The sequence below is a fragment of the Strongylocentrotus purpuratus genome, unplaced genomic scaffold (assembly GCF_000002235.5).
Source record: "Strongylocentrotus purpuratus isolate Spur 01 unplaced genomic scaffold, Spur_5.0 spur5_scaffold_4, whole genome shotgun sequence".
Classification (NCBI taxonomy): Eukaryota; Metazoa; Echinodermata; class Echinoidea; order Camarodonta; family Strongylocentrotidae; genus Strongylocentrotus; species Strongylocentrotus purpuratus.
This window is the reverse complement of record NW_022145610.1, coordinates 20,340,507-20,364,081: the sequence shown is the minus strand read 5'-3', so window position 1 is coordinate 20,364,081 and position 23,575 is coordinate 20,340,507. Positions and strand designations below refer to the sequence as shown.

At 36.7% G+C, this 23,575-nt stretch overlaps 1 protein-coding gene across 2 annotated transcripts; it reads right to left on the bottom strand.

Moving 5' to 3' along the window:
- Positions 1-442: 442 nt before the first annotated feature.
- LOC100890087 (transmembrane protein 268) lies at positions 443-22,339 on the bottom strand. Of its 2 annotated transcripts, XM_030997500.1 has the most exons (11): positions 22,061-22,339; positions 18,671-18,712; positions 11,725-12,321; positions 10,408-10,455; positions 9,082-9,194; positions 7,892-8,164; positions 7,301-7,411; positions 6,484-6,519; positions 5,984-6,049; positions 5,145-5,282; positions 443-4,044 (listed from the first exon to the last, which is right to left on the bottom strand). In XM_030997500.1, exons 1-11 carry the CDS (start codon positions 22,110-22,112, stop codon positions 3,889-3,891), a joined length of 1,632 nt encoding a protein of 543 aa, XP_030853360.1. In that variant the 5' UTR covers positions 22,113-22,339; the 3' UTR covers positions 443-3,888. The 2 variants fall into 2 exon arrangements, with proteins under 2 accessions (XP_030853360.1, XP_030853361.1); XM_030997501.1 differs by lacking the exon at positions 18,671-18,712.
- Positions 22,340-23,575: the final 1,236 nt, after the last annotated feature.

Below are 23,575 nucleotides of genomic sequence, written 5' to 3'. Positions count from 1 at the left end.
GAGTGGGGGGCCGGGACTAATGCAGCGTCCAAGACAAGTAAAAATAAAACCCAAACAGCTTTAACAACTATTTGAACTGGGATTTTAGTATACCAATACCTTCTATAAAATCTTTTATGCACATGCAATGACATGTTTTTTAGTGCATTATCTAGTGTCGATTTAGTGTGATATTTCATTCCAAATGTTACAAGTTTGATTACGGTATACTTGCCCATGAAAGTCCAGTGCATTAGTTGAAAGGCTACAAAAACATCACCATCATTCTTGCATTTTAAGATTCGGCCGGGGGTATCATGAGCTAAGAAAAACAAGACTTAAATATTCATACTAGTATTTAGTTGAACAATACATCATAGAATATGAGTTGGTATAGAATCAAATGATCAACTGTTGTTTATGCCAATAGGTGGATCACTACCCCCCCCCCCCCACAAAAAAAATCTTACTACGTATATCTTTAAACAATTATAAGATGAACCTCTCACCATTTATAGTCCATGCCTCCTCGTTAATCTATTGCAATATATCAAATTGTTATTATCCATCTCTTTAGAAGAGTATGATATATCAAAGAATTTCATTACAATATGGCATCATGCAAAAGTATGAATTTTCAATGCTTATATATATATATGAATGTCCTCATTTGATTATTTTAACCAATTCAAAGCTAGATGCAATCTATAACTCAATTTCAGAAAATGCAAATAAATCTGATTATTTATTGCTAAATTACTAATAATTTCTAAATTCACAAAAAGGAAGCAAAATATATACACAACTATGATAACACTATCTATCTAATAAGCAGCATGAATATTAAATATTGAAAAAGGAACACAAACTTATATGTACATAAAAAGCAAACAGAGGTGGGGCATCTTAAGTTATAAAAGTTGATTACAAAATACACGCAAATTAACAATTTAATTCCATTTACATGGCATACATTCTACTCACAAATCAAAGTTCAGTAAAAAAAAAAAAAAAAAAAAAAAAAGAAATGCCTTTGTTTTTCTTTATCCAATTTTCCAACTGCAAAAAAAAACAGGAAGTTGTTTCTATATTTGTAAAGACATCATAAGTTCTTGATAAACTTGTATGGATATCCAGATAGATTAAATATATGAAGATACCCATTTTTGAATAGGATTTGCTAATAATAACATTGAAAGAAACTCTAAATCTATCACATTATGTCTCTAACATAATGAAAAAATGCCACTATTTTAGTTCAGAGTGGTTCAACATTTTCTAAATTGGATCAAAATGAAAATGTGAAGTTCCTTCTTCACAAAACCAAGAAGTAATAATGAACTACTTATTAACTTTCATAAATACTCTCCAAGTTATTTCTTTTACGCTTTGGTCTTTGAAGTTATTCATCTTTTTTTGGGATTTAATTTGAATAGCTTTCCAGCTCAGTACTGCATATATAGTACAGGTTCATAAGAAGTTAAGAACGCACAAAAGAAGATATCTGTCACTTCTTGAACATTAATGATTGAATCTGATGTTGGCTTAAATGTAGTACTTACAAATTCACAAATAAACAGCTTTACATTTAATGCATTTTGTTTTGGAATACAGTTGGCACGTGTCACATATATTGGCAAAGTTACGGACTGTATGTTTCCATGCTAAATTAACATGGTTTCAAGTAGATTTTGAATAAGAATATATATATATATATATATATATATTCTGATTATCCTTTTTTGATCTCAACACTGGATGAGAGAAACAGGTGGAGGGTGCAGTCTTATGCTACGGTCAAAGCTTCGTACGAACAATAAGTTCGTAAAAATCTCTGTTTTCCCATTGTCTTCCCGAGTTTCCATTGTCTGAAAATCGTTCGTACGGCGTTCGTAGCAGTTCGTAATGGCATTTGTGACCAAGAGTTAATATATTCTTAATCCAGTATACACCTGTTGAGGACAGAGTCAGACTATACTCAAACTATATGTGCAAATAACATGAGAAATACTAGTGTCTAGCAGAATATAATTCATCAAATTTTCTTCAAAACGAGAGAAAACTCATTCTACGTGGAAGCTAGGCCTACATGTAGACTAATACTTGTATATCTTTGGCTAAATATTTGTTTAAGAAGTCAAGACTAAGTCATGATATTTAAAGAAACTGTACTTTCTGAGACACTGTCTGCGATCTGTCTATTCTTTTCTTCTCTTTTTAGAAAATAAGCTTGTGAGAGTTTTACATACTACAGGGGAAAATTGCCATGTCGTTTCTCCATAACAACTTACTTTCATCTGTTTATATAAAACTTTGTTTGCTACACATTGTGTGCCTGGTCCTCCTTACTGTTTGGATATCACATTTAATACACCTTGTACTTGTGTCAAAAGTTGATGTAGGTGATCCTAGTTTGTTCCACATTAAAATTGACAAAAGCAGGCAAAAAGTTAACATTTTAGCAATGTTTCTATCAGGCAAAGTTTGAGGTTTGAAACCAAGGCGATGCGCTAGTGCAATGCTAGTGCCCTTTGGTAAGGCATTAATCCTCATTACCAGGTCTCTCTGAGAGGACCTAAAGCCGTCGGTCCTCTGGTATGCTTTCTTAGCTGTCAGGTAAATAACCACCACTGAAATAAAGTTATACAATATTACAAAATGTATGAATATTGCAAAAAAATGAGAAACCCCTCAATTGTACCAAACAAAATGTGCGCATACAGACTAATAGATTCTATGAATAATACATTCTCTTTCGGTCAGTTAATAATTATCACACGGCTACAATCTCTTTTACAATCATTTGGTCAGTCTCTTGGTCAATCTATAATCATTACTGAGCTACGTTATTTATCACATATATTCGTCAGGTACCATTTAATTGTTGTTTTTAAAGTTAAGTGCCAATTTTATGTGAGAGTTATGTGAGAATATAACTTTTTGTCAAAACCACTACTATCTCCAACATCTTTTTAAATTTTGTTAGGCAATAATCTTAGTCCACGTTTGGTCAATAATTCACATGTAGAATAGGATGCTGAATCTCCATTTTTTCCATTCTCAATCAACTCTCTGAACAACTTTTCTCATTTTCTTTATCCTTTCTATGTATTGAGCAAAATGGCACAAACATACCCCCATGAGTATAGTACTTTGGCAATAATGATAATACCTGCTCATTCTTATTATACACAAGAATAGTTGTACAAAATTCATATTGATCGAGCTTTTCTAATGTATTGGGGTGTAATAGACACATATTTAAACAAATGCACATTCTAGCAAAGTAAAAACAGTCAAATAAACCACCGCAACATTGAAAAATGCTACAAACAAAACAAAACGATAACAAATTCTCTCAAAGGAAATCCTGTAGAAAAAGCATTATAGAAGAGAGAATAGACACAGATTCTCATCAACGATTACATTTAGTACTTCAAAAGTTTCCATTCGATGGAATAAACACAAGAAGAAATAGTTATACATCTGCTATATCCGAGTACTGTACATATACCATATTCCTAAATTTATATATCGTGCTCACATATTCACAAATGATCGAGCAACAGAGTTATCGTAGCAAAATCCAATTCAATTATTGACAAAAAAGGCACAATTAACACATTGCAATACTTTCTATCTCATAAAAAATCTACCGTAAACCCTTATGAATCGAACACACAGTGCCCAGATACTTAACACTTACATCTCCTTGTGGACTTTATTCACTGGAGAAGTGCAAGAAGGGAAATGAAATGTCCAACCCCATGGCACGTGAAAAACGGACGCTAAAGGATGGTGACGGCGATGATAACCTTTAATATTGTATCCAACAATCAAACCTATTAGTTCAAATGAAATGAAGATGCCACACACGTTGAATGAGATTGTGCCAACTTCAAGTTAACGTTACACGGGAGCGCAGAAGACCGTCTTCTGGGTGAATTGACAAAGGCAAACCGTGGTTCTACAATGTCTCTTTCGCAACGGTCCCACCAATTGCTTTTTGAGTAGTTTGTTGATATACGGTGCACTGTGCTGCATGAGGTACAGTTCTGCTTCCTCCTGTGTAGAGATCGTACAGAGTGAAAGAAAATATTAAAGGCCCACTGTAATACTTGTAGCTACTTGCTCCCTCTATATAGAAAACAATGCCTTATCGGTGACCATTGGTCCCCCATGATCCTCTTTTTCTTATGCTAATTGAGAGCTGAGTTGATGAGATAGCCACCTGTCAGTGACCTTCCTGGGTGGTCTAATCCCTCCTAGCCAAACTCATACAGACGGCCTTTAAATACAGTCAAACCTGTTTTAGTGACCACCTGTATAGAAAGACTACCCGTCTACAAAGACCACATTTTTTGTTTCCCTGGAAAATTGTTTCTCATTGAAACATGTACTAAAAGAACCTGTACATAAAGACCACCTGCCTTTAGAGACCACTTTTCTTGTCTCCCTTGGGTGGTCTTTATAGACAGGTTTCATGCAGTACATCATGTACAAACAATGTGATGAAAATCTAGCAGAGGAACATAAAAGCAGACAAATAAAAACATTGTAAACAAACTTGTCACAGAACGGCTAGATATCAATTCTCCAATGAGACCATTATTGACTTGGATGTAAACAAGTATGACCTTGATGGAGGGCTGAAATACATGAAAAAGTGGTAATCATATAACTGTCCAGAAAGAACCGACTTTCATTTTTCAGAAACATGCCTTATAGTAAAATGTAATACAGTCGAACCTGTCTATAGCAACTGCCCCATGGAAACACAAAAAGTGGTCTCTGTAGACAGGTGGTCTTTGAAGACAAGTGTTCACTAAAGCAGGTTTGACTGTATTGTTCCGACATTTCCCACTCCAGTAGTCACTTTCATAATTTCATCTGCTCTTTCATCTATTTGTTCATTAGAATTCTTACATACCCTTGAAACTCTAATTCCATTGGAGGTTTTTGTATTTTCCAAGATTCTTGGCTTTCCCTTTCGTAAAATTTCTTCAACCTTACCTTCATATCTTTCATTTCAATGAAACTGTGATATCCTTCAAGGCAACTTAAGTTAATGATTTTGTTCTACCCCTACTAATCCTACCACGATCAATAAAGATAATTAGCAAATTATCCTAGAACCTTGTTTCTGAAACTAGAAATAGACCTACCGCTATTGATCTTGGGTCTGTGTCTGCGATGAGAGTCTGTGGAGATAATGTCCGTAGTCTGGTGTCTATGGTGAGCCGGGTTGTATCATCTCCATCTCCCCCTGATGAGGGCAGCATTTCAACGCTTACGGATGAGTTCTGGAATGGAAGATATTGTTGAAAAGAATTATTGTTGTATCATCCTATGGAGCATCATCAACATCATTATCATCACCACCATCATCATCCATTATCAACATCATCATCATCAGCAGTATTATGATCAAGCATTGTCACCATAAACATCATCATCACCATTATCAACATCTTCCTCCTCCTCCTCCTCCTCCTCCTCTTCATCAATACCACCATCCTCCTCCTCTTCAACATCATCATCATTACCACCACCATCATTATAATCAATCATCCTCCACATAAACACCAACACCATCATCCTCCTCCTCCTCATTATTAGTACCATAACAACCACCACCACCACCATCATCATCCTCCTCCTCTACATCATCATCATCCCCACCACCACCACCACCACCACCACCACCACCACCACCACCACCACCACCACCACCACCACCACCACCACCACCACCACCACCACCACCACCACCACCACCACCACCACCACCACCACCACCACCACCACCACCACCACCACCACCACCACCACCACCACCACCACCACCACCACCACCACCACCACCACCACCACCACCACCACCACCACCACCACCACCACCACCACACCACCACCACCACCACCACCACCACCACCACCACCATCATCATCATTACCACCACAAACCTGTACCCATGCAATCAAAGAGTTCTTTCATACATACCTGATTTAAACCCATATCTCCATCTCCTCTGACGCGATTGTCACTCAAGAACTGTATCATCTCTTTCTGTCATGATCAAACAATAAAAATCAATTATACATTTTTCAGATGCAATTTAATGAACCAGAAGATATCTAGTTTAATAACCCCTTTAATAAAAGTTGAAGACTTGTTCTGAAATAAGACTTCGGACAAAGCATACATTCTTTTTTTAGTATCAGCAATGGACGGACAAGCAGACCACAAATATGGGGACTTCTACAAACTTTGTTGTTGTTGTGAGGTATAGACTCTGCTTTCCATTTCTCTTTCTTATCTCCTGCAAACACATTATATAATTCATATTCAGTCAAAAAACTTATCAATATATCACTTAACACTTTCCAATGTGCTCATTGCATTTTTCTTCTCAGTAAATTTTAGACAAATTTTAGAAAAATTCTGAAGAAGCCTAGGATTCTTTAAAAAAATAAAAAATAAAGAATGAAATGTACACTCACCCTACAGTCTGTCAAATCAAAGTATATGAAGTGGAGCTGATATTGTGATAAGTTAAGACAAAATAGGTATCACAATTAACAGAGAATCCATCAATAACATTCAAGAAAAACATGCTTCAGCTATCTTAAACTCACACTTAAAGCCCAACTGCACTACTTATAGCTACTTGCGCCCTTATATAGCAAACAATGCCTAATCGGTGACCATTGGTCCCCCATGATCCTCTTTTTCTTATGTTAATTGAGCTTATTTGATAAGTTAACCACCTGTCAGTGACCATGCAGGGAGGTCTAATCCCTCCTGGTCAAACTAGTGCAAAAGGGCTTTAAAGATCACCATAGAATGAAGTCCATCACTTCAATTCATTGAAATCACATGCTGTTTTTCCTTATATCTCTAGGAGGGATTTCTGCTTTTGGATTATTGCAGATGTTTCTGCATATGAACTTTTAGTACAAATTGCTTTACATATATAGTTGACAGTTACAGTATAAAAACTCTTTACCATTTCTACGAATACATTTTAATTCTACAACCATTATTACTATTACCAATACTTCAAATCCCACTGAATACCATTCATATGCACTTCAGTTTAGTTATCTTCTCTTTCCGTATAAATAATAGTGTAAATAATTGTTTTAGAATAAGAGAGATGGTGCCTCTCATTTTGATATACAGGTACTCCTTTTTTGTTGTCGACCAGATCTCTCTTTGAGTTTTGTGGATCTCTATTAAAGCTTTTCAGAGCTACATTAACACCACTCCCTCATAACTTTTGCTTCTTTTACTTTTACTCTTCGTTTGAAAGGATACCACAGCTCTATTCCAGCACCAGTTGAATCTATCGGTCATCCCGACCAGGATGTTGTGCTTACAGAAGATCATGTTAGCACGGGACAGGTTAGCCTCTATTAAACCATTCAACTGAGAAAAGATAAGAAACAAAAGGAAAGGCAGTTGTCAGCTCAAATTTGCATTCCATATGGTGATAAATAAATATTCTGACATCTTAAAAGCAAGTTCTAACACTAAACGATTTTTTTTTCGCAAAATTAAATAACATTGAAGGTAAATTTCAGAGAAAGTGCACGTGCATGTACATATCAAGGTGATTCCACAGATGTTTTAGGGCCTTTAATATCAGACAATGAAACAATAAATGAAACAGGCACAGTTCTACTCTTGATTATTCATTCATTCATTCAAGCACCGTAGGTTATATACATATAGCTGTACTATATAATTGGACCTCTTCTTCTCCTTCTCCTCGTTCCTCATCCTCCATTTTCTTCTTCTTCTCCTTGTTATTATCGTTATTATCGTTATTATCATTATTATTACTATCATAACATAAACTTTAATAGTGAAACCAAAGGGGCTAAGGATCCCTCATTGAAGACTCACCTTTCTCTTCTCATAGAAGACAATAAGATGCAGGAGACCGACTACCACCGCGGACAGGACAAAGGCGATGAGGAGGGAGATCCCCACATGGAGACCACCGGACTCCTTGTTATGGAAGTTACTAAGGTTACCGACCACGCCCACGATGATGAGGGCGGTGATGACGGCACAGACGAGGGAGCTAAAGAGACGGTTGTACCACAGGGTGTACCATCTCATCTTGGGAGCGTCCAGGATGGAGGAGATGGCTGCAGTGTAGTCCTGCTGAGGTATCTACAGAGTCAAATAAGAAAATAAAAAAAATATTCCAACATGATGATTAAGAGGGAAATCTGCAGCTCATAACACAAGCAACTCCTTATGGCTAATGTGCTTGGGATGCAGAAGAAAAGAAAGTAAAGAATGAAACAACTTACAAAATACAAACATGAAGACCTACTGGAAAGCAAGATTGTACAGATGAGCTTTGAGGGCATTTTACAGCAACCTACATATGTTTTGAATGTCCTAGGGCAACTGATTCCACAGGTACAGTTCAGGATGTGAAAATGAACTATCACCAAAAGATTCTAAAATTGGGATGTCTAACTAACGATCTAATCAAGGAACATTCAAAGCTACTTATAGTCAGTGACAAATGGTTTTAAAAACCAGAACATCCTAGTAGACCTAACCACCCTCGAGACTGAGAGCCCACAAGATAGATAATGTCTGTCTAGTAAAAAAAAACTTAACCCTTTCTTTGAGAATCACCCAAAGGGTCGAGGGTTCAAATCCCAGCCGGGCAGGCATAGTACGCCTATGGCAAGACATTAATCCACTCTCCACATGGTTATGAGGGTCACGTATTGGCCATTCCGCTTTGACAAGGGCCCCCAAGAGAATTTATGTTCGGGTGCAAGGAGTCATCATTACTGCTATTGTTGCTGCTGCTGTTGCTGTTATTGTAGTTATTTTTTATGTTGTTGCTGTTGATGTCATTGTCGTCATTATCATTATTGTTATTATTACAAATTGAATAGTGGGGGACCACTCCTGAACACCTTTCCTTGCTAGTCCATCTGGACAGATAGTATCAATTCTTGCCTTACAAACTGCAATCTGTTTCATGTCCAAGTCGCTTAAATCTCAATAAATAGTTTGATATCTCAGAATAATAGGGGAGCTATTGAAGAGCAGGAGAAACATACCTGAACACCTTTCCTTGCTAGTTCATCAGGACAGTAGATGGTGTCAAATCTTGCCTTGCAACAGCAATCTGTACTTGATTGTATGGTCGCCAGATGAGCACTGTTGTACAGGGCTGAAAAGAGTGATCAAATAGGATGACACTTTACAAATTTCTCTCATTCATTCATCTATTCATTTTCACTCCACAAAAAAAAAGTGGATACTGTTTATAGTTTAGATTTTCAAACCAATATTGAATTTAAAATATCTTTCATATTAAAAAAAAACAAAAAACCTCTTTTTAAGACGATCTGCAATTGAAACCACACCATTTATATATGAGTGAGCACAGCCATTTAACAATGAATAAGCCTCTGAAAGAAAATTGCGAAATGGGGCATCTGGCCATTCAAATGTTGATGAGCATTGAAGCCGCCTTGACATCAGGAAAAATTTCTATAGCCAGAGAGTTGTAAATAAGGGGAACATGCTGCAACAAACTGCCATTGATGCTCCCACACTCCTCAGATTCAAGCGACAATTATCCAACCTGGGTTTTAAAATGGGTCCCATGGGACCCCCTTAACCCTGCCACACCACACTATCTAGGGATCTTCATCACTTCGATGGCGAAGTGTGGCCTTCAAGGTATATTCAAGGTATATTGGGGGTATTTTAATTTCACGTTATCCTCTTTTTCAATGCATACCGGTAGTCAACAAATAACAACGTAATCCTGCCACCCTGTGAAAAGTGTATTTACTCTACAATATTGGCCAGAAAGGAACTCAATTTATTTCATTTATTCCACACAAACGTATTTAAATGCAATACATGTTACTTTTATGTGCTACACATACATGCATTCCTATACAGACTGCATGAGAATCGTGCCAATATAAACACATGCCTGCAAACAGACTTTCCTTTCTAATTCAATTCAATGATTAAATAATCATTAAAACATCCCCACCATGTTTGCACTCCACTCAGACTTTGACCCAATAACACTATGAATATGACGGACAAAGAAAGCGGACAAAATATACGGTTCCTCAGGTAGACAAAGGAACATCCCTTTCACTGCTATTATGTAAACATGTGTAGAACAGGTGAGTATGCATGTGACACCTGTTCTACACATTTTTACATAATAGCAGTGAAAGGATGTTCCTTTGTCTACCTGAGGAACTGTTTATTTTGTCCGCTTTCTTTGTCCATCATATTCATAGTGTAAGCTTAATTAACACATTGCTGACTGAATTATCTCTTCTCCCATGGGCTTAATACATAAACGATGTAGGTCCGGTATGCAACGGGTTATCGACCGGTAATTATCGACTTACCAGGCACATTATTGTTGAGAGAGGCATCGTGAGCATCCAAGCTAGAACCTACAAGATATTGAAATAGATGATTACAATAATGATTATGATGATGATTATGATGATGATGATGATTAGATGATTATAATAACAATAAATAATAATATTAATTTCCAATATAGCACATTTCAATTAACTGACTAAAGCCCTTCATTAATACCCCAGAGCACATTCTCCACTCCCTGGGGAGTGCAATTCTAAATCTTACCCAAACATTGAATAAGAGACGGTGAAAACAATGTAAGCAATGTTATTCAATTCACATTCAGTTTGTGGCGAATCGGGGTTCTGAGAAAGAGACCTTCAAACACTGTTCATTTCACAATCATTATTGATCGTCCCAAAACATCACGAGGAAAAGTGACCATATAATGTACATGTAGCTTATTCACTTTCATTTTGAGGTTATGGATTTAAACAACAGACTGAAAGGAAAGTGATCATGATACAAAGCATCTACATTCATTTTTAGAATCCTTGGCCCCATCCTATGAACAGGTGTGATTAATTCAAATCAATTGCAATTCTGGACTAAAGAAATAGGAGTTGGAAAGTTTGGGATTGATTGGAGGAATTGCGATTAATCCAGATCAATACCGACCTTTTATAAGACCCTACCCTACCCCTGATTAAAATACAAGAATGAAATTGAAAGAGAAAGTAAGAAAGAGTCTCATGTGACATGTCCCAAATTCCTTTGGGCTACTCGTGTACATCGTTTCCAAGGGCTCGTCTGTGCAATGCTTGTCTATAGATATGTTGCATTACGGTATAAGTTGAATACACATTATCTGTAATCATTGTATCATAGCAAGACAATCTTAAAATGTTGCACAACTGTGTTTTGGTTGTGCTTTTATTCATGACCTGTTTACTTAGACCAGGTAGAGCTTGCAATTATGCAATACCATGAAAAAATCGTCCCAGGACAAGGAGCAGGGTGGCGTTTCAAAAAACTTGTCATCAGTGAAAAAAATGACAGGTTTTGTTATAAGCTACTGAAATCCTTGCTTCTGATTGGTTATCAGCGGATTTGTCACTGATTTCTGTCATTTGTCATTAAAAAAAAAGCTTTGTGAAACGGGGCCCAGGTAGAGCTTGCAATACCATTAAAAAAAAAATTGTCTCAGGACAAGGAGCAGGTTTTCTCTCTACAAAATCATAAAACTTCTCCAAATAAACACAATCATGTTGACATACCGATACTTTTCCAGATAGAAGGTCTTATACGAGATAAAATGCTTTGAATTAGGCTCTGATGTGTCTTCAGGCACCTACCTAATCTCAATGCGGCAACAAACCTCTGCCAGAAGTTCCTCGACATCGCGTTAATGGTCGGTATCCCTTCAAGAAAGTCCGGGAGTTCTATCTCACCCAACACCACCACTATGACTTTCGCCGTGTTCGTATAATGGCCACGCAGAGCGCGCAGGTTCTCGTACATGCACCACGGACTGCGCATAAAGTCTGGCGTTACGACAAGCACCAGCTTCTTGGCGGTGGAGATGGAATTGATGATCTTGTCCATTTTGGCGACGCCCGGATCCCACTTGTGGTTGCTGTTATCACATGAGAAACCGTAAGCGGAGGATTCCAGCTTCCGGATCACGTTGATGGCCCATTCGTCATCCTCCCATGCAAAACAGAAGAAGGCGTGGCTTGTTTCCTCGCCGACCAAGACCGGTGCCATGCCTCGCACCAGCATGTCTGCATTCTGATTGGAGTTGGCTTCGTCGGGTGACATGGGAAGACTGTCAACGGAGTGGTCATCGCCGCTGTCAGCCGTGACCATGCGTCCTCCACCCTGGTCAGCCTCCGTGTCCCAGTCGGTCAAGAAGCTGGACATGTGGGTATCCTCTCCTTCCAGAAGCTTCTCTGTAATGCATAATAACAAGAAGATATTTTAAACATTTTCATAAGCAACTTGAATGACTGTACTTTCATTTTTCATCCCTTGGAACTAAACATATAGGCCTTTCACATTCAGAAATTTTCTGTAGTACATTTAAAATCAGGAATGACAGGTATCGTTATGGCTGTTTCCTTTCTCCCTTTGAACTGACATAATATGATTCTTCTCATTTATAGACACTGGTATATGAAGGGTGTGAAACCTGACTATAAAGACCATTCAAGGAAGATGACGTATTTATGGACAGGTTGTCCCTCTGTATCAGAGATTGCTGAAGCATTAATCTTTGAAATGTGAACACGAACCTTATCAAAACTTAGAATGAAAGGCATAATGAGCAGATTGTTCCAAAGAGTTATGAAATTGTATCACACTTATTGTCAGCTTCAATAATTTCTTCAAATAAGGAAGCATTGCAACTGCATTGCACATTGGCAGATGGTGAACTATTTCTACAATGCTCACGATTTCTACGAAAGCAGGTTGTCCTCTATGTAACGAAGGGTGTACTTGAACGAAACCTAACAAAAGACCAATTATTTACCTTCTACCAGCCCAGGAAGTAGCTTCCTAAAATTCAATTCCACACTGTTCCTACCACTCCTTGTCTTCATGTTGTGAGAAAACTCAAGTTCTCATAGAAACTAACATTTTGATCTACATAATTAAAGAGGTGAAAGTAGTTCAATAGTTCTTTCATAAATCCGTCGTGGAATGTAATAGATCTGTCATGGGATGTAATAGATCCTCCTTCATGGGATGGATGTGAGAAAAAATATCTCTGAATGTTTTAGGTGTTTGAGCCATTAACCTGCTGACAACTGAATTTTCTTATTTCCATAGGTTTAATACATGGACTACCCACTCCAGGAGGCAAAGAGTTAATGACAGTTTGTGAAATATCTTGGTGGGAGTCGTGGGACACTTGAAAACAGCATGTTATGAATACCAAAATGAAATTACTGTATATTCACCAGCGTAATACAAGAACTTTTGAAGGAAAAAAATAGGGAAATTTGAAGTTGATGGCACTTGACAACAGCATGATATGAATACCAAAAATTATATCATATTTGACAGGGTAATACATTTACACACCTGTAGATCAATGTTAACTTTGGAAAGGAAAAAAAAAAGTTGATGTCTAATGTATTAAACTCTAAAAAAAAAAAATTGCTCTATAATGCATTCAAACACACATCATATTATAGATCTATTGGGGGTTCAAAAACTGCTCATTCAGGTGTATAACTCGAAAAGATTGAATTTCATTGTTATTTTTGTCACCCTTCCAGGTGTCATTGTAATGGTGGGTATGCGTCTATTATTGTTGTCTATCAATGCATGGGCAAGGATCATGAATGGAATCAATTCTGTATGATGAAACACACTCATACTATACATGTATGTTTGGGTACCTGTACCTGCAGTTGTACAAGTGGAAAGACCAAAATGTATCAATGTATAAAAGTTCATACGGAAATGATGATATGATCCTCGTATAACATGTATGACAATGAAGAAGGAAAACAAAATTTCAGAAATAGGGTACCTGTACCTGCAGTTGTACAAGTGGAAATAACAAAATTTATAAATGTATAAAAGTTCATACGGAAATGACGATATGATCCTTGTATAAACATGTATGACAATTAAGAAGGAAACAAAATTTCACAAATAGTTGGATTACATGTACATGTACAATTTAAGCCAATTTGTATTCCCTAGAATCCCTACAGGTCTATTAAAGGGATCGTTTAACAATGTTAAATCTGATAAACACGGCCCTACGTGTTATCAGTGTCTGTGATATGGTGTAATATTGAAGCCCTAAAAAATTGCGCTTCAAAATGATCAAGAAGTGCCTCAAAAAAGTAAAATTCTTTGAGTGACCGGTTTTACCATACTCGTTTTCCCCAATAGACTGTAGTGTATTATGAAAACCGTCAGGCGAACAGTTTCCAAAATTTGTAATTCCAATCATAAATATCTTGATAATCAGACAGGCGATCGGCTTGTAAAAGTCATGGGGTTCCTGACTGACCTAAAGGTTTATAATTTTCATTGCATCATGAGCTAAATCCAGACAAAATTCCAGACAAAGTTACCGGATCCCTTTAAGCATTGTTCTATTTTTGTTGGCAAAGTGGCACAAGTGCAATAAACTCCCTTATTTTTATATGGCCAGATTCTCTTGATAACGTTGATCTGAATAGTATTGGTATTAGAGGAAGTCGTTTGAGGTATTCTCTTTTGTTTTGACTCATACACAGTTTTTTTTCTTCAAAGAATAGAATCTGGGTGGGATACGTCTAGTCTCAGCTGAATTGTCAGTAGACAATGTTGACAATCTGTTGTGTGATTTTTTTTATCAAATGCAATCCAGTCCTGGAAATAAACTTTTGGCATTGTCACATGTAAAATGCACATTTTTAACTTTCTTAAATAATGAGGCCCGATGCAGATTTGGATTTCAATTTACCAATATGACTAAACACCAAAATAAAAAGTGAGGTAAAACAAAAAATTTGTATAAACATAGTATAAAGAGTTTTGAATGTGAGAACCAAGTCCTCATGACTGTCTTTCTTCCAGCATGAGTTGCAAAAGCATCTAAATACCGGTAAATCCGGTAACACGAAAATTAAAGCCAAATTTGTAAAAAATGAGAACCAAAATGATTTTCTCATAGCCTAAAACTCCTCTTTTTGACCAGACAATCCTGCAGTGAACAGAATGGGGGGGGGGGGGTGTAGGTGGAAGGGGGGGTGTAGGGGTCGTCGTAATAATTAAGTGAATGGCATCAATGAGTTGAATTCATGTAGCAGATGCTGTATGGGGCATGGTATGACACTAATTTCTCTTTTTAATTAATGTTGCCATGGTTACAACTGATGTCTAATTTTCCAAGGGCAGATGTTGGGTAGATTTTGTTCCTTTTTTGTATATATTGAACCAGTACATGAGGCAGCTGAGTATGCTGAGGCCCAAGTGTCTTGTCTTATACTTGACATTTTGACAAGATTGGCACTCAGATCGTATATGTAGATGAGCCACAATTGACATTTCGAAATGACTCCACCTGACGTAAATCATGATTTATCTATTTTTTTCCACTCTTTTATCATGATGCTAAGAGCAAAAAGGCCAACTACATTTGCTGGATGAAACATAAAACAGATATAAAATGATATACCGGTACATGTACTTGTACATGTACATGTATATGGAATATATTTTGAATTGGAAGTTAAATTTTTGATCTCAATATCTTCTTTACCTCCCAAACGATATGTATCAACAATACATTTTATGAACTTTCATGATTGTAAGAAATATGCATGTACATGCAGATAGATCATCTCTCAGTTAATACACTAGACCTTGATGAATAAATTAGCATGAAATTTGATGTACCAATGAGCAACGGGGTGAAAATGCAAGGGAAGGGAAATTCTTATAAAGGTATGAATACACTAACATTATGCATTGAGGGAGAACAATCAACAATACACAAATTCATGTGGTTTATTTCAATGTAGACATGGGTAAGTGCCCAACCACATTTCAATATCACGAGTGTGGAGAGCTAATTGAATATATTGTCTCTCAAGGGCCTTCAGTTGAAAAAGTAAATACTACTTGTACATAGTGACTCACATTTACGATGAACAGAGAAATGACTTTTATAGGCTGGAATTAAATTTGTGGACCGAAGAGGTAGTTGGTTACTGAGGGAAAAAAATGGGTTCGGTTAATCAGTAACCAATCTTACTGTGGGTACTCTAATGGGGCGTTGCAAGAAAGTTGCAATCAATTGCAAATCCCTGAAATCCAGTGAAAAAAATACACGGGGGCTCGGGGCGAATTAGCCCCTGAAATGCCCAAAATAGCCCCCGAAAATCAGAAAAGAGCCCCTGTAAATTTGCATAGAGTTCAATTCAATACAAATTTTTAGAATGTTATATTCATGCAGGTAAGCTTGAAAAGTAGCCCCCAAAAAATAAATATTAATTTTTTCCCTGCTGAAATCAAGATTAAGTCTTGCGATAAATCGCAAATTTGCAATTGATTGCAACTCAACATTCTTGCAATTGATGTCCCATTAGTAAGAGAGAGAGAAAGTGAGAGAGAGAGAGAGAGAGAGAGAGAGGGGGGGGGGGGGGGGGAGGGGGGAGAATAAAAGATAGATCGAATTAACTTAATAATTTAATTGTTAAAACATTAACCCTAACAAAATCTTAGGAAATTTAGGAGACTAGCGGGGCGTTGCAAAAAAAGTTGAGTTGCAATTGATTGCAAATATCAGTTGCAAATATTGAAACTTGCAATCAATCGCAACTTCCCATTATAAGTGATATAACAGCCTGGATGTTAACAAACAGGCACATTGTGAGAATTAATTTTTTTAAATACTGAAAACTGAACTTGAAACCAAGTACATCAATGTAAGTTCATTTTATTTTTGGAGTCTGCGTGAAACGCAAAACCTCTTGAATCTCACTATTCATATACTGGTACATTTTAGCTGAGTGAGCCCCAAAGATCGAATCTTCATAAATGGTTGATTTACTTTCTAAATGTCAAGAGGGTGAATGATACCATCTGTCCTCTCCTCAACGAGTTGTTACCAAAAGGCCCATTCACACATCCAAAAACACTGTTTTGAAAAATCGTTCAATTTTGGGTCGACCATTTACACTACTGGATAAACCTATAAAAAACTTATGAAGTTTGTTCATAACGATTTTTAATGAGTAGTGCGCATGGGCCATTTGTCGGTGCCCTGCGTCAACACATAAGCCAGGAGAGTCACGCGAGCAAAAATTAGTATATTACCAAAGTTTGCATTTACATGTACATGTACACTGAAATTTCGGCAGGTGTTTAAAAAGAACACACTCCAGAGGTGGAATTTTTCGGCATGTTTGCCCGAAACAGAGGTATGCATGAAAACCAATGATTTTTGGTTGCAGTGTACAGTGTAAATGCAGCTAAAGTCTAGATTTCATTAAAACAAGGATTCTGGGTTTTAAATTACTTGCCTGTGACTTAACAGATTCGTGAAGGGGTATTGCCTAGATGATTACAATTTCATTACATCTGAAATATTGCATTCTCCACAAGTATTATTTGTCTAAAGCTTGTTACTGTTTGGGGTAGGCAAATTAAAAGATAATATTTTCAACATTAATATGTACCTCTTAGATTCTTTTTTTTTCTTCCTCAATATACTATTCTCTTCCTTAAATACATGTATTCAATTCTTCAGTTTCTCTTTCATTTTGTCAGATAAATGCGACTGAAAATTTTATACATTTGTATAGGTTACATGTACATGGAGGACTAAATTTGAAATAGACGATGCATACAATTTGAAGCTTATACAGTTACACACATAAATCTTATGATATTGGTATGAAATGGTGATGGTTTGTAACTTTCAGCTGCACATGTACTGTATGTTTGCAAATATATGATCAATTCGATGGGAACAATTACCAACTTAAACATTTACATGATTGGTGACTTGTATGATTAGAAAGGGAGGTTTCATTTTTTGTCATTGTAATGCTTGACATTTTAAAAAAAAAATCAGGCACACGCACACAAAATATCTTTCTTAATAAATATCTTATCTTCATCTTAAACACTCGATACCTCTATAAACACAGCCAGGATGAAAGAAAATCAATATATGCTGAATGCGAAAGTGAAACTAACCTTAGGCCCTTAGGGTAACATATAATCCACTTCCTTTTTAAATGTCCCATAATTCCCATTGCTAATTTGCAATGCACTTTTAATATTTTCTTTTCAGAGCAAACAGCCTCCATCATGATCGATTGTTTGCATAACAAATATGAAGAGGCAGCACAGTAAATTAAATAAACAATTACAACATATGCATGATTTAGGGAATATTTTAAAATCAAATTGTTTCGTGAATGCTGAGGTAAACATTTTATCAATGAACAAGGCTACAACACTCTTAACATCTCTTCTATTTTTTTCTCTTTCTTTTCATGTTTAACATAAAGTGGTTTGGTGGAATGTAATGTGACAATGAATAATCGACTGTAGTCATTATGAAGATGAAACCAAAGGGTACTGAACCATGGTATTACATGTCTATGATCATTGAACAAACAATGTAATGTACACACTGCAAGATTACATTATAATGCATAAATGGGTACCTGTATATTTTCACTGAAATTACAACATTAGAGATTATATGGCAATGGGATATGGTAGCAGCTTTTATTTTTTGCTGGAAATAGGCAAGATAGACAAATGGTAGAATTATACCTTTCTCTGCAGTTGCTACCTTAGCTGGATCATTGTCTTTTCCTAAAATAAAAATACAATTTATTTTGTAGTAAATATCCAATCTGTATAAAATAATAATCAAAACTCCTTGGCTCTACTTTATATAAATAAAAAATAAACATAAAATCATATTGTATAAACGGAATGTATTTTTGTAAGGGGGGAAACAAAGCCTCTATGTCAGCAATTCTTATCATGTATATAACTATTTTGATGTCTCTTTTTTCTTTGTCATTTTTCCTTCTCCCCTCCCCTCCCCCCCCCCCTTTTTTTTTCTTTTGGTTATACACCTGTAGATTCAGTTTTGCTTGTAACATAGTTTTTTTGTCAAGATGGGCAATTATAACCCCCCCCCACCCCCCCCCCCCCCCCAATGATCTGGCTGCATTCCTGTCGATGATCTTTGAACTACAGTGTGTTAAATACGCATTCCTCAATCCTTGCTATATTTACCTATCCCAATAAAGTTGTACATGTATTGCATCTCACTTCTGGATTCAAATTATGCATCAAACATGATTATCACAATCTTGTATGCTCAAGTGTAAATAATTCCAGTTAGCCTGCGATTTCATAGTTCACTACTCAAATTCAGTGGTGAACTTTGGAACTGCAAACTATTTAAAGTCTACTCCGTTTACATTTACATGTACTAGGTTAGTTTTGTCTTGTTTACTGCAGCTCCACCCCCCTTTAGTAACAGATATTGGTTCCTGATCAGAAGAATAAACTTAAGGTTTTACTGTAGGCCTACATGTAACCTTTATTTGTTTTTTGTTTGTTTGTTTGTTTTGTTTTACCTGACTACTAAGAAAGCACGTGAGCAACCTATCAAATCATTCTACTTTTTAAATTCCCTGTACTTTATTTCAGCTCCACTCCTTTCACAACAGAAATTAGCTCTTGATATCAGACAAATGATCTTAAAATGAAACCAATCCATCAATTTAGTTTTGTTATTCTCTTTATCATATCTGATTCTTGACTGATTGATTTGATTCACAACTGATTCTCATAAGAAACTTAATTACCTGTTTAGTATGTTTAGTTAGTTAGAATACCACTTTAAAGGTAAAGACCAGTATTGGAAACGCCCCAATTTCAAAAAATGAAATGGAAGCTCTCATTACCAATCATGTGAAAGAATATGTTTTGACTAATACATGATGATAAAAAAATTGCCGGGAAACCGCCTACTAATTCATATATTTGGTAAATTTGTTTCTCTCATGGTCTGTGAGAGATACAGGGTAGTCCCATATACATCTTTCTGTGTATAGTGCTTGAAACTGTACGAAGAATGGGCCAAATTTCTTATCATTTTGATGATTCCAGAACCTTGCAGATGCTAGATGCTAGATGATCAACCTTTTCTGATCGATTCCACAACGTTTCTTTCACAATGCAATCGCATGACCATAACTGGTCTTTATCTTTAATTTTGTTATTCTTTCCTATCATAATACACCACTTGAAGACTTGAAAAACAAATATTAGTTCATGACATTGGTGTATTATTAAGTGATTTGAAAAAATCCAGTTTAGTTTAGTAAAGTTTTCAGCAGCAACAGATTTTTGTTTAACAGAAAATGAATCTATAAATGATTTGCAAAGACCCGAGTTTCTCAACCATTCATAAATCATATGAAAACATGAGGATAAGTTGTGTAATTATTTGTGACTTAATTGAATAGGTGGGGTGAGTGTCCCTTCCTCACTTTCATTTCATCTTAATTTTGAGTTGGCTTGCATAAATCATTTTCATGTATTTCTTCGCAATGACTATTGACTCTTTGCGTTTTCTATTATTACCTTTTTTTAAGGGAATACTGGTATGGAGAAAAAAAACTCTATATTTGTTGTGGTTGTTCTGATAATTTTTTTTCTTCTTGATTTCGTTTTTATTCAAGCTACTTTGGAGCAGCATCTCATGTGAAGTTCACACTTTTCCTTCCTACCAACTTAAAACCAATGTGACTTCATCAAATAGTACATCCAATAGGCCACTTTCTTAATGTACTCAAATTTAATGCACGCATGTTTGTTAAGTCTGTGCCTCCGGGTTCCTATGAATGATTTCATTCACCTGTTATGAATAATTTTATTTCAATCGTTAGGATTGGAATTGCATACATTCCGTGGTGCTAGGTAGGACAAGCCAAAATGCCTGTCCTACAAGTACCTACATGTAGCTATAGCAACAATAAATGTATGCAGTTCGTGTTCCGACTATAGACATACAACTTCAAGTATTCGTAACCTAGCTGTGAATGAAATAGTTTGTTACATTTACATAGACTTATGCATTAAATTTGATTACATTATGAAAAATGGTCAATTGCAAGTTGCAGTTTCTTGAATTTGGAGTAATCACTTGAGAAACAATAAAGGTAGAAATTAAGTCATCCCTTACTAGTTAATAGCCAAGTTTCAAGGATTTAAAAATTCACAAACTGAACCCTGAACATGGTGGATACCTAGGCCTATACCTGGTAGTACAAAAATAATAATTTGATACAACACTCGGGATTCACAAAATTTATCGAAGTCAGACGACGAGACGTACATGTACATTGCCAACGCCATAATTTCTTGTTCTAAACTTTTAAGTTCTAGCACATCTTTTAACCCTTTTCAAACTAAGCACCTCCCAAGGGAAGTGCTTGGTGGTTTTCCTGGGGAAATGTCTGATCTGAAGGGGAAAATTCCCCTTGGAAGCCCAGGGAAATTCATTAGGGAACTTCTCCACCTGTACCGGGCCGAGATGGGCAACTTACCAGGTGAAGAGAATTTGTCAGTCTGTGTATGGGGCCTGGGGAAGGTTGACAAATATTAATTTCATTAAAGAATTCCCCATACCAAATGGTTATTTCTGTCTAGTCTAGTCTAGTCGTCACAAGGTCGATGGGGGGGGGGGGGGGGGAGGGTAGGGGACTGGATGTCCGAACATTAAAGCCTTGCCCGTCGATTTAACAAAAATTATTCATTGAACAGCACTTACCATCATGCATATTTGTTCCAGACAGATGTCTAAATATTGCTTGTATATCTATCTAGATCTAGTCCTTATATTTAAATCAACTGTCTGGATACACAACCTCACCTGGAGTGCCAGAAGGCCGAATGACCGAAAACAAAATGTCAGAATACAAAACATTGTTACAACATTATTTAGAAGTACCTTCTAAAGACTGGAGGTTAAACAATGTTCAGCTTAGTACTAGGACGGTCTAGAGGTCTACATGTAAAATATATTTAATCCATCCATGTAATCATGCAACTCTACGTTAATACCCAATCCAATTATCAATTCGAGTCAATCGTGGTGATTTTGTGAATGTAATTTTTGCTCGAAATTTTTGATCTTACCATCTTCCACAAAGATTCCTTCTGGAAACTCTGAAGGGATAATGCTATCCATCTTGATTGCTCAAGCTCAACAAGATCACTTGGAAAATGGCGATTTCATCCTGATTCCAGCACGAAATATAAAAGGTCTGATTAGGAGCAACCGAGATCACATTTCAATCCAGGCATTCGATACAGATCTAGGCTACTGCAGCAGCAATGCATATCATCCATGCACAGCATGCCCACTGATAGCAAGGCAGTCAATGCAGCTCTTGCACGAGAAAGATAACATTGCATGCACGCATGCAACATGCAGTTTTCATTCATTAAACAAAAGAGGGCGGCATACCAAAACACTGGCGCGTTAGGGTGAGCTAAACATTTTTACTTAGTCTATCTGTGAAAAAGTAGGCCTACATTGCAATTTATGTCAGATAACATAATCTTTTTCTTTCTTTCTTCCATTGAAACCAGAGTAATTTTCTTGATGTAATTTGGGCACAACATATCTGGAAAACATTTAGATTTTATAGACCATTCAATTAAGCGTCCAAGCAATAAATTTAATCAATCAAGCACAACCTGCCGACCAATCAGTAAATTAACTAATTATTAATTAACAAGGGAATGTTAACTATAATTTGTTTTTAATATAAATAATTATTATTCAAAAATAATTTTGTAAGAAAATGAATAAAAATATCTATAAATATAAAAATCACCCACCAAATGAGACCACTCACAAAATCAATCGAGGGCAGGTGCGGGGGTGGGGGGGGGGGGGGGGGTGGAGCGCGGGCCTTGCCCCCCCCCCCTGTAAAACAAAAAGAGAGAGAAGGAAAAGGGAAAGGGAAAGGGGAGAGAGAGAGGGAAAGAAAGAAGAGGAAGAAGAAGAAAAAAAAGGAGGCCGAAAGGGCCTTGCACCCCCCACCCCCCCCCCATCAAAACGATAAGACAGAAAGAAGGAAAAGGGGAAAAAGGAAGAGGAGATAAAGAGAAGGAAAAAAAGTGGAATAATAATAATAAAAGGAGGATATCAGTTGCTATTTTCCCGCCTACAAGTTGTGGATCGTGGGGGGGGGGGGCACAAAAGCCCCTTGCTTCTCCCTGCCCCCGCCAAAAAAAAAAAAGAGTAGGAAGTGAAAGAGGAAGTGAAAGGGAAAGCTTATCTTCTTCCTTATCCCTTTCGATAAGTGTCCCCTTTTCCTCTCATTAAACGTGCCCCTAATTTCAAACGAATAAGAGCAATTTCCCCCAAAGCTCGCTCGCTTTATAGATGTTATAATTATAATACTTATCAAAGGTCTTTTCAGTCTTCCATTATGAGAATGTGGTTATAACCCTATCAAAAATTGGGTTTTTCCTCTTTACAAGATGTAACTTTTAACTTAAGGGTACTTGAAAAGTGGGGGGGGGGGGGGTAGGGGGGGGCACTGAGCCCCCCCCCCCTCCCCCATGCCCCTACACATCCCAGAGCAACCCTAATTGCAAGACAGGGAAGTACACCTCACTAGCCCACTTCGAAAGTCCATG

Coding starts and splice junctions, on each gene's coding strand:
- LOC100890087 (XM_030997500.1), bottom strand. CDS start 22,112: ATGGATAGCATTATCCCTTCAGAGTTTCCAGAAGGAATCTTTGTGGAA. Junction 18,713..22,060: donor AGGAATCTTTGTGGAAGATG/GTAAGATCAAAA, acceptor TTTTTATTTTAG/GAAAAGACAATGATCCAGCT. Junction 6,050..6,483: donor TTGATTTGACAGACTGTAGG/GTGAGTGTACAT, acceptor TGATCATGACAG/AAAGAGATGATACAGTTCTT.